Source organism: Felis catus, chromosome D3 (genome assembly GCF_018350175.1).
Source record: "Felis catus isolate Fca126 chromosome D3, F.catus_Fca126_mat1.0, whole genome shotgun sequence".
Taxonomy (NCBI): Eukaryota; Metazoa; Chordata; class Mammalia; order Carnivora; family Felidae; genus Felis; species Felis catus.
Genome location: NC_058379.1, coordinates 70,276,000 through 70,288,417, shown reverse-complemented (window position 1 = coordinate 70,288,417; position 12,418 = coordinate 70,276,000). Strand labels below are relative to the sequence as shown.

At 38.7% G+C, this 12,418-nt stretch overlaps 1 protein-coding gene across 2 annotated transcripts in view; it reads right to left on the bottom strand.

The window, feature by feature from the left end:
- Positions 1 to 12,418, bottom strand: part of ME2 (malic enzyme 2) — a 52,786-nt gene that overhangs the window by 20,120 nt on the left and 20,248 nt on the right. For both annotated transcript variants that reach the window (XM_003995198.5, XM_045042305.1), the window contains 8 exons: positions 10,874 to 11,023; positions 8,365 to 8,440; positions 7,110 to 7,271; positions 6,692 to 6,795; positions 3,704 to 3,813; positions 3,504 to 3,601; positions 3,093 to 3,206; positions 303 to 417 (listed from right to left, as the gene is read on the bottom strand). In XM_003995198.5, coding sequence (XP_003995247.1) covers positions 303 to 417; positions 3,093 to 3,206; positions 3,504 to 3,601; positions 3,704 to 3,813; positions 6,692 to 6,795; positions 7,110 to 7,271; positions 8,365 to 8,440; positions 10,874 to 11,023 — 929 coding nt within the window. The remainder of the gene's footprint in view (positions 1 to 302; positions 418 to 3,092; positions 3,207 to 3,503; positions 3,602 to 3,703; positions 3,814 to 6,691; positions 6,796 to 7,109; positions 7,272 to 8,364; positions 8,441 to 10,873; positions 11,024 to 12,418) is intronic.

Sequence of the window (12,418 nt, the reverse complement as noted above, 5' to 3'; positions counted from 1 at the left end):
CTTTCTTGGTTCAGTCTGTCAGGTGACCTTGGTCTTTTTTCAGGTTTTGAGTGCAGCGGTCAGTCACACCAACTCTAAAAGCAAAGCATGATAAATCGCACAGCTTCGAGCACTTAAAAGTACAAGCAACATCTGTTAACTGAACTTTACACACTATGACCAAAAGGCTACCACAGAAAAAAAACATTATATGCTGAAAGCTAAATAAAATGGGTCATTTCATTTTTAGTGCTCTTGCGTGATAGTTATGACCAGCAACATAGAGTTAAGTGATACAATGATTTGTCAACAACTCCACTTACCAATTATAGCTGAAGGCTTGAGTATGTTTACTGCATCTTCAAAAGTATCAGGTATATGCTCTGGGGCTGAGTGAGCAAAGGGCTCCTGATGACTCTCGATTTTAGCTTTTCGTCCCTGAATTTTTGGGAAAAATACAGTATTTTTTAGTAAATGCTTACCGAGAATTAATCGAAAAGACATCATGAGTCACATATTGTTTCTATAATACGAATGTCTTTTCATTCTCATTTACTTTCCTCTTCAACCTCTATCTTGCAATTCTATCTTTGCAGTGTCCGCAAAACCCACATATAAAACATAAATCCAATCTTGTCATAATCAGAAACTTTCTAGTCCCTCTCAAAAACTCATTTACTTTGTTAAGTGCTTCTGAATCCAATATGGCACAAAGGCTTGTAATACCCTATCCGGGTTAGACGCATTTTGGAATTCAGAATTCTTCACATTTTAGAAACGTATTATGGTAATATAGCAAATATTACAAAGCTTCCCACCGTGGACACCCCAAAGTGAACAACACTTATGAATAGTACTACCAATACCCTCTCTGGTTTTGCTACCAGGTAAGTTCAAGTCAGTCAGATCTGTTACCAATTTCAGAAAAAACTTTGGGGTTTCAGAGCTTTTAGGAATCTAGGCATCATGGACTAGTTGCACTAACAAGAGTTCTGAAGCAAGAGGAACAGGGAATTCTGGCTCAGGACGGCTGAATTAAGAACATGCTTTCCTCCACGAATCCCAGGCCAAAAACTAGAACAATGAAATCCTCAGTAGTATTACAAGGCCACCAGAGGTACCACTGACAAACCAGAACAATGAAGAATTTCTCAGTATCGAAAGCAGGCAAAAACACATAGAATGCAAAAACCAACCAGGCTGAGAAATCCATACCCTTATTTTGGCAAAAGAGAAGACCCTGCCGCAGAGGTGAAACTTTGCATCAGAATTCCAGAATAGCCCCAGAGAAGAACTAGCAAGGTTTGGGAAAAGCAACACACCGCCATCGGTTGGCTGGGAAGTTAATTAAAGGACTGACATCTAGCCTCAACAGATCCAGGTTTTCAGAACAGTGGCTTCCTGTGCTTGCTCTCCACTATGGGGGTTCAACAGGAAACTCTCAAAGTCTCAATAAGGAGGGCGGTGTTTGGGTCACCAAGAGAGACTGGACACCTATGTGTTTTACACATAGGTCAAACTATCCACACACCCTAAAAGAAAAATAGACTTTGAACTTGTGGATATAGAGGGATTCTCACTGGTGCTAACCAATACCATATTCATTCTTGAGCTGACTTGTTTATTAAAGAGAATCACAAAACATCTGTGAAAACCAACACCACAAAAAGAAGCATCAAACTGAGTACCAGTAAAAATACGTATTCTGCCAACAGCTTTCTAAAAGCACAAGGTTTATAATCCTTGTATTTGATATGTAAGCAAATACGGTGGCTATAGCTCACTTGGGAGGCAGCACAGTCCAATGGTTAAGAGCACAGGCCTCACAGGCTGCTCGGATGCGACTCTTACACACAACTTAAATTCATGACCTTGGAAAAGTCACCTGCCCTTTCAAACCGCAGTTTCCTCATCTGTAAAATTTCACAGAATTTTTGAGAAGATTAAATGACATAATACCTGTAGAGTCTTACCACAACGTCTGCTGCATTTTAAACTACTATTTAAAATTATGTATAATTTAAGCACTCAAAACTTTTCATTCATACACTTCTTCATTTTATTTTTTGTACGAATAGTTGTGAGCACTAATTAAGAAGGCAAGATTTCAGAACTGAAACAAAGCACACGGAAATAAACTTGCTCCAAAGATATGTATTTCAAGTAACTGAGGTATGTCATTATATATAACAAAAATACAATAGCATTGTGTACTGGACACAATGTACTGTGTTGTGTACTGGACAGCATTGTGTACTGGACACAAAGGTTCAACTATGAAACAGTTTACCTACATTATAATGTGTTACACAGTATAAGATACAAGGCATTTCTTAAGCTACTAAAAATAGCAATCAATGCTAGGAAGGCAGGCAGGTCCAAAGGATACTAAATTAATCTGGGATAGAAGCTTCTTATTATCCATGAACTGGCCTCAAGAAAACGTCCCTGGACATCTGTTAGACTGCTACAAGGGATTATGATCTCCAAATGGTTAAAGAATTTCTGCTCAAATGTCAGATGTCCTGCTAACAATTTAATTAGAAACTTCTGAGTTCCCATATAAAGCCTAGTTTTAGAAAGGTCAAGTACAATCTTATTTGTATGGCTACTTGCTTTCTTAAGACTCAGAGAACAAAGCAAGAAAGAAAATGTCCGTGCCAACATGGAGATTATGATTTAAATAAAAAGCAAGAGTCTTTATAAAAGACAAAAAGTAGACTGGAGGCACCTGGGTGGCTCAGTCAAACATCCAAATCTTGATTTCAGCTTAGGTCACAATCTCAGTTCCTGGGATCAAGCCCCACGTTGGGCTCCATGCTGACAGTGTAGAGCCTGCTTGGGATTCTCTCCCTCTCTCTCTCTCTCTCTCTCTCTGTACTCCCCCCACTCACGAGCATGCACTCTCTTTCCCTCTCTCAAAATAAATAAACTTAAAAACAAAAAAACATGGGAGGATTTCTGTTGAGAATATACTGGAAGGTCCCCAACTGGTACAATCTGGACAGTTCAGTGCAATACAGTATTTTAAGAATTGGTAATATTTTAAAAATCAAACTAAAAACACCACTGTAACAACATTCTTTTGCTTCTCCAAGATTTAATTACCTTACCTTAAATAATAAACCAAACTTGTCAACCATCCAAATTTTCTTTTGTGCCTCTTCTTCTGAGAGGCCATTTTCTACCATGGCCATAACGATGAGATTTGCAATTCCAAGAGCAGCCTGTCCAACAAAATATAAATTTTAAAATTAAAGATGAGGGTAAGGCACAATGCTTGAGTTACTTTATATATGAGGATTATGTGTTATGAGGAATATTTGGTTTATTCTTCTCTAATAAACCACACAAAAGTTGATTTGCTATAATATTCTCTCTAATCATATTTTAAATGATCTACTTTATAATAGAGATCTTCAATTCACACAAGATCTCAACAAAATGAAAAGTTCATTATGCCCCATTTGCCAATTCTAAAGGATGATGTTGATTTTAAACTCTAAAAGCTTACAAAAACTTACCTCTCCTGCTCCAAGAAATAAGATTTTGTGTTCTGAGAACGACTTCCCAATAACTTTTTGTGCTGCGAGAAGACCTGCTAAAGCTACTGCAGCCGTCCCTGTGCGGAAAAGAAAGATTTCTTAGAGTAAAAAAGGGGCATGTTAAAAACCTTTAAAGAAAGTAGGGGGTCAAAAACCTAAGGTTTTCTTTTTTGCTTTACCTTGAATATCATCATTGAAGGTGCAATACTTTTCTCGATATTTTCTCAAGAATCTGAATGCATTATGATTTCCAAAGTCTTCAAACTGAATAAGTGTGTTCTGTCCATATCTAAAAACAGCAAAACCCATAATGGCTGTTGAAAATACCACCATTAGATAGCTTTTCTAATATTCTTAATCATCCCATTTAAAAATAATGTATCCCTTAAATGGGCACCTGGCAATTTTCAGAGAGCCTGTGAAAAACTGGAGTCGAAATGTAGAAATTTACTACTCATTCAGAAAAATTTATGAGGTGGACCTATGGGATAGTCACTGGCATAAACTATATCCAAGTGTTACCAAGCACATACAAGCATGAAATAACTTCCTAAAAAGAAAGGGATTTTACCTCTGAGTCTCATAAAGTATCTATTTGACATGTATATTCTCACTGTACTAGCAGTTAAACAGCAACACAGGAGAGTATATTAAGGAAGAGTTTATATTAAATAAGAAATTAAAAAATAATTTCTGTACGAGTTCACTGGCATTCAAAGAAAAAGACATCAATCATCTTGGTGAGGTGGGGTAAGGGAAGGCTTGAAGAGGCGAGGAGACTTCATTTGGGCCCTGAAAGAACAAAAAGTAAAGAAGCAGGAAGAAAAACAAGGTGTGTTTTGGTGAACCTGAATTGTCAACAATCAGGCTACATATTTCAGGGTTTATATGAAAGAATAAGGAGAAGTTGGTTAAGGTAGGCTGGGGCCAGATAAGGGAGAATCCTAAATGCACAATCAGAGAATGGGACTTTGTTGTGTATCCAAGGTAAAATCACTGAAGGCTGCAGGGAAGGGAAGACCCGTTAGGAAGGACAGACCTGCCAGTGACGTGTAACACACACCGGTGTGTGGAGAAGCAGGAAGCAGCCAGGAGGCCACTATGGTATAAGGGCAAGAGAATCTGAAGGAAAAACCACGGGAAGTTAAAGGGACAATTTTAAGACATTAGAATGAGCAAAATGAACTTGATAAGGGCCACCTGGGAAGTCAGGGAAACGCCATTAAAATGCCAAAGCAATCTGGATGACTACGAAGGTACTATTCATTGTCCAAGGTAGGGAAGTGAGGAGACGGGGAGGAGGTGGCAATTTCCGGGAAGACGAAACGTTTAGTTTTAGATATGTCAACTTTGACTAGGGAAAGGCATTAATTTTTAGTATCTTCTATGTACTAGCAATTTAAAAGGTAGGGCAGGGCTAGTATCATAAAGAGTTTGAACTTCACCCCCAAACAACAGGAAACTACTGAGAGATTTCAAGCAAAAGAATGACATGATGAAGTGCACATTTTTAAAAGATTAGCAGAGGGAGCCTGGGTGGCTCAGTCAGTTAAGTGGCCAACTTCGGCTCAGGTTATGATCTCCAGGCTGGTGGGTTCGAGTCCCACGTTGGGCCCTATGCTGACAGCTCGGAGCCTGGAGCCTGCTTCAGATTCTGTGTGTCCCTCTCTCTCTGCCCCTCCCCTCCTTGTACTCTGTCTTTCTCTCTCTCAAAAATTAAAAAAAAAAAAAATTAAAAAAAATAATAATAAAAGAGTAGCAGAGAGATAAGGTGGAGATGAAATGGAGAGGAGAGAAACTGAAGGAAGGCTTAGAAGCCTCCCGGAGAAAGATGAGGATGTGCAGAAAGGCTGTGGCAGTGGAAAAGAGGAGACGTATCTCTGAGGCATTTACGTGGTAGTACCACCTGGGTCTGAGGACTGACAGACACTATAGAGGGCTGATGGAGAAGGAGGGAAGAATCAAAGATAAGAGCAAAAGCTAAGTTTTGGCCAGAGGGTAAACGTTGCTGCCATTAATAGAAGCTGGCTAAAGAGAAGACAGGCAGCTTGCTAAGGGAAGGAGTGGTTTTGGACACAAATATGAAGTAGCAACAAAATGTCTAGATGGGATGTTAGAAATGCAGGCCTCAGAGAGAGGTGGGACTAGAGGTAAGTTCAGGAGTCACATGCCTGAAGGTCATGGCTTACATGACTCAAAGAGAAAAGAACTATGAATGTATCCCCACTTAATAGAAGAGAGCAAGAAGAACCAGTACAGATGACAAAAGACCGAAAGAGGTGAGAGAAAGACCAAGTTAGGAAAGCCTTTCAGTAATTGAGAGAAGAGAGAATTTCAAAGATGAAGCAGTAGAAAACCTGGTCAGATGCTGCAGAGGTGGACAGACAGGAGGAGCAATGGTCAGCAAATTTATTACTCTTTTTTTAATGTTTATTTATTTGAGAGGGAAAGAGAGGGGGAGAGAGAGAGCGCAAGTAGGGGAGGGGCAGAGAGAGAGGCAGACAGAAGATCTGACAGCAGAGAGCCAGATGCTGGGCCCGAACTCATGAACCATGAGATCATGACTTGAGCTGAAGTCAAGTGCTTAACGGACTGAGCCACCCAGGAGCCCCAATTATCAGCAATTATTTTTAAAAAATTTTTAACGTTTATTTATTTTTGAGAGAGAGAATGAGCAGGGTTGGGGCAGAGAGAGAGGGAGACACAGAATCTGAAGCAGGCTCCAGGTTCTGAGTTGTCAGCACAGAGCCCGACCCAGGGCTCAAACTTGTCAACCACGAGATCATGACCTGAGCTGAAGTCTGATGCTCAACTGGCTGAGCCACCCGCACCCCAGGTCAGCAAGTTTAAAACACAAAAGCTGCACGAGAGTCCCAGGAACGATGCAAGTGAGCCCGGAGGCCAAGGGGTGGGAGAACTGGACAGGAGGGTCTGGCAGAAGCAGGGAATACAGACTTCCTACAGCAGGTCCAATAACTCAGGAAAGCAAGGCAGAGTATAAAGGGTGTCACCAGCATCAGAATCTAAGCAGGCAGAACAGAACCCAAATTCTCAAATATTTAATCTCCTTGTACCCATCTTCAAAAGAGATAAAGGAAAAGAAAACTGTGGTTCCTTTCTTTTATTAATTAAAGATTCTTCCATTTACTCAACCTTTTAAAAAATACCTGTCAGTAATGGCTTTCATAAACTCATCAATCAGGTCATCATAGCGCTGTGATCGATCTCTTTTCTGATATAAGCCCATGTAAAACGGATCTTTTAAGAGTGCCTACAAAATAGACCAGATGTAAAAATAAAATCATTTTGTTACATCACCAGTTTAAACATACTCTATAAAGCAAAAATTGCAAAATAAAAAAATTACTATCGTAATTTTTAAAAATTCATTACATTTTCTTCAAGAATCTCTTAATAGGCTTAATTTACTGTTGTCTGTATAAATATCAAAAGCACAGTTCAAGACAGACTAGCTTTAATCACAACACTTTCCCATCTTATATTATCTTCAAAAGAAGAATATAATAAAACTTTTGTTTTTTAAACATGAGAGAAAGATCAAAGAGGAAAAATCGTTTTACTCACTGGATTATCAGTTCCTACATCAATACACACAGGCAGGCATCTATCAGGCCGTATTCCAGCACAAGCTGTATACAAACAGAGTTTTCCTACTGGGATCCCCATTCCATACACACCCAGATCTCCAAGACCCAGAATTCTCTCTCCATCAGTCACCACAACGGCCTTAATTACAAAAAATACATATAAATTAAAAGTTGCCAAAAATGGGGTACTAAAGCATTTGAAAAAAAGAGTCTCTTCGTATATTTTCACTCTTTTAAAAACAAAATTGTTTCTTGATTAACTTCCAACATAAACCAACCAAGCATACTTAAAACTGTAGGACTTTAGAATCTAGGTATAAAAATGAGAATGAACTAGGTCTGATTTTCCTCTGTCTTTGGTTTAGGAACAGAATGCTTCTGACTGGAGAGTCAACTTATATATCTTCACAAAGACTAAACCAGGGACAGGCAGGCAAACTTCGGACAGAGATTAACCAGAAGAGAAAATCAAGTTTAGAAATGAACAACATGCTACTCCCACATAATAACGTAGGCCAAACAAGAAAAACCTTAGCAACAGTGGTGGGGGGCTGAGGGGAGATCCAGAATACAAAATATACCTACCAAGTTTTAAGATGATACTGTGAGTAATTATCTGACCAAATTTTTTCTAGATTACTACAACTAATAATTATTCATTAAAGATTATTTTGGTGAGGAAGACATGTTATAAAGGCAAGTAAGGTTACTGCCTATAATAAGCACTAAAGCCTACCAAAAGATCTTAATAAGTCATCAGATTTTGTTTTACGAAAGACAGCCAGACTGATGAAAATTTATATCTATTACAATTGAAACTCAAAGAGTTTTATATTTGCTACGGATCTAAATCTACCTGGGATTTAGAAGAAAACAGGCGTAATAAATCCTCTCACCACCCACCAAAATGAAAGTTTTTTATGGCATTTAATGTATTTTCTCTACCGGCAATAACATTAATTGAAACAGAAAAGGAATAAAAAGAAGGCAAGAAACACCAGTGGTAGTGACAGGTTCACAGTGTGAACTAGTTCCAATTTCTTTCCCAGGGTAAACTCCGTACTGGTCACCCATTTTGTAAGTATTACTATCCTGATCTCCTCAGGGCACTAAATCTGCATGTATGTAAATGCAAAGTAAATCAGAGCAACAATGAAAACTGTTCTTGGAAATTCAGATAACTTACAAAGAAAGAAAATACATTGTGAAGAGGAAGGTTGTGCTATTAGTACCTTAACATGATTTTCTGGCCAGTTATCCACAATTGATCTAACATGACCTCTGTCTGAGATTGAAATAAATAATCCCCTGCAACAGAACAAAAACACCTTTGCATTTCACAACAGTTTTTTGCTTTCTACTAAGTTTTTGTTCATAATTGGAATATTTAGATATTGTAATAAAACATCAAGACACAGTATCATTTCCAAGCAGATTTTGCTAAATCACACTGGATTATTTTCAAACATTTTCAACTATTTCAAACTATAATTGCATTGCTCACACAGTAGCTGCAACAAAGATGATTATTATACGATGTGATGGTGTTAGCCAAGAAGGAATGTTTCCACATCTCATATTCAAATAAACTCCAGACATCTCCAGTAAAAGTCAGTACAAAAATAAACCACTAATGCAGGAGAGCATAATAAAGCTACATACACTCTGATTCAAACTCACTAAAACTGAAAATTTGAAATATGAAGCAGCAGGAAGGGAGGGAAGAAAACTACAGTAAATAACTTCACACAAAAGAGGATGTCCTTGAAGCATTAGGAAAAAGTGAAGTTATTTTAAACACACAGCGTATTGTTATCCAATTGAGATAAATAATCCAGATTTTTAAAAAGGAAGAGAGGTAGGGAGAAGGGGATGGGGGAGAAACATAGGTTGTAGAAAATGAGTCAGGCAGATGTGAGGGTCAACAGGTCCCCAGTGCCTTCAAACTGGTTCTTACACTTAACTTTCTCATTGGTACCTATCTCAGCTTTGGCATTATTATCCCATCTCAAATCAGTTTAAACAGTTTCTCAACTACAGCTGCTTAACAGAGTTGTCTGATGAACTTTTTAAAAAAATGCTAGGGGTCCCACCTCCAGAGATCCTGATTTAACTGGCCTGGAGTTTAGGTCAATTAAACAACCAAGATTTACTGATGATCTTCAATGCAAAAACAAAAAACAAAAAAACACCCCTGCAGCACTATACTGCATAATGGACACACAGTACCTGTCCTCAGCCAAAAACCATGCTCTTTATGCTTCGAGTCCATTCTGAGTGCTGGGTACACATCAGAACCACAGCAAGAGCTTTTATGAAATACCTACACAGAGGCCCAACTCCAGATTGAATGAATCAGAATCTCTAGGGTGGGGCCTAGGCATCAGTATTTTTTAACTTTATCTTAATCCTTTAATCTGGATTGAGAAACACTATTCTAAATGAAAAAGAAATGTAAAAGAGCTGAACAGCTGGGTTAACATAAGAAATGCTTAAGACTTGGGGCGCCTGGATGGCTCAGTCAGTTAAGCATCTGACTTCAGCTCGGGTCATGATCTCACGGTTTGTGAGTTTGAGCCCCACGTTGGGCTCTGTGCTGACGGCTCAGAGCCTGGAGCCTGCTTCGGATTCTGTGTCTCCCTCTCTCTCTATCCCTCCCTGACTAGTGCTCTGTCTCTCTCGGTCTCTCAAAAATAATAAATGTAAAAAGAAAAAGAAAAAAAAGAAATGCTTAAGACTCATTAACTGATGGCAGCACATAGGACAGAACAAGACAATGTGTTTGTTGTCCAAGGGTCTTCCAGGGAATACCTGCAGCACCATCGCCAACCACGGTCATTAAAATCCAGACCTCCAGACCTTTCTCTTTGTCAGCAGAATCTTGGGAACGGGAAGGAGAGGAAGGTTGGCATGGATCAACATTTTAAGTCCCACAGGTGTTCTGTATGCACATTAAGGTCTGAACACCACTAGGCTAGATGAGGGGAGAGTGAAGGTCAATGCTATCCTGCACTGTCTGAATTTGTACATTTGTATCAACGTGTAAGCAGGACATGGGAAAGGTGTGAGGACTGAAGAAAAGGACAGGTTAGAGGAACATGACAAGAAAGCACAAATTAATCAAAAATTTGTAAAGAATTGTCCCATCAGTTCCTCATCTGACCTTCTCAGCTGTTCTCTGAGAGGTGCTAGGATCCCTATTTCATATGAAAACAGATTCAGAAGGAGAAAGTGACTTATTGAAAGACGTAAGTAGATGCCCATTCCAGTACTCTTTCTACTTAAAATAGCTGAGGTGCCACAACTATTTGAAATTAAAATTTGTACAAATTCTAAAAGAAAAAACAAACAACACAAAAAAAAAAAAGAGAGAGAGAGAGAGAGAGAGAGAGAATCTCTTAATTTGGGCAGATCATCAAAATGATATTCATGATAATTCTGGAGAATCTGCCACGAAAATTAAGATTACATCCCCCCTTTTTTGGTACAGAAATGCACAGTTCTAACAACCAAAATAAGTTACAGAAGGTTAGAAATGAATGTTGCTATTTCTACAAAAACAAAAGATATCAACATGCTGGATTTTTATTAATCCCTTTTTGTCCAAATTAAGCTTTTGTGAGGTGGGAAGGTGGTTGACCTAAGACTGCATATATAAAAGAGAAATGTAAGAGGGGTTAGGGGGTGCAATTTTCCCTATACAATAATCTTTGCAAATATAGTTATAAAAATAAGCCTTACTTAGGTCTTCTAAAGATGTGTCCATATTGGGAGCAGGCAAGACCGACTGTTGGTGTGTATACAATTGGCATCAGACTTTCGATATCATCTTGCAAAATTCTATAAAACAATTTTTCATTTCTTTCCTGTATTCCCATTATGTAGATGTATCTGAAATTAAGCACAGTAAATAAGGTCTACATCAGTCAGCATTTATACTTAGAGTTCTGGCCTTTGAAAGTCATATGCAAACATCAAAAACTGAAGACTCCCTTCCCTGCCAGAAAACAAAACCCTGAATTATCACTGCTGAACACCCAGGACAAAGATTAACAAAAGTAAAAATGCACTTAAATTATAGATGCTGATGATGACAAAGGAGAAGAGGAGGAGGAGAACAGCAGAAACAACAGCTAACATCTACTGAACCCTTACTGAGAGTCAGGCTCTATACCAGGAACTAGAAATGCAAAGACTATCCTTATGGAACTAATGTTCAAAGTGACTAACATGTAAATACGGAAGCAAAATAAAGTGGCATTCATTCAAATATTTACTAAGTACTATGTGCCAGGCACTATTTTGGACTCCCAGGATGTAAGAAGTGACCTCTGTCCTTGTGGAGTTATAATCCAATAGGCTTAATGGCATTATCAGGTCTATATAAAGCATAGAGGTAGCATAAAGGCAATGGTCAACTCATATACACATATAAACAATGGCTTGTCAAGAATAAAGTTTAGAAAACTGGAAAATGTTGGCCTGAAAAAAAAAAAAAACCAGCGATGGGGCATCTCGCTCAGTCAGAAGAGCATGCAACTCTTGATCTTGGGGTCATGAATTTGAGCCCCATGTTGGGTGTAGAGATTACTATAAAAAATAAACTTAAAAACATTAAGTCACAGATGCTATTATTTAAAAAAAAACAGTGGTCACCCTGAATTAAATATGTGTAAAACAGACGCATTACTTTTTACTCAAGCTTGTTTCTCTTCCTGTTATCACCTGACCAAATGAGAATCCAAGATCCCATTCTTGATTTCTCCCTCTCTCACTCTACCTTACCCTAGTCTAATAAAGCAACAGCCCTACAGAGTCCACCTACTAAATAATTTTCAAATATATCTATTTCCCCCTCTCCACCCTCACCCCATCCAAGCTAGCATCATTTCTCACCTGGGCTACCTCAAGAACTTTCTTTTTTTTTTTTTTTTTTTTTTTTTAATTTTTTTTTCAACGTTCATTTATTTTTGGGACAGAGAGAGACAGAGCATGAACGGGGGAAGGGCAGAGAGAGAGGGAGACACAGAATCGGAAACAGGCTCCAGGCTCTGAGCCATCAGCCCAGAGCCTGATGCGGGGCTCGAACTCACGGACCGCGAGATCGTGACCTGGCTGAAGTCGGACGCTTAACCGACTGCGCCACCCAGGCGCCCAGAACTTTCTTAACTGGTCTGTATACACACGGTTTTGCTCCCCTGCTCCAATCTAGTCTTCTCTTAAAAAAAAATAACTCTTATTATTTCTATTCTCTTTGAATGCTTTCCAAACACCCATTAAATAGGC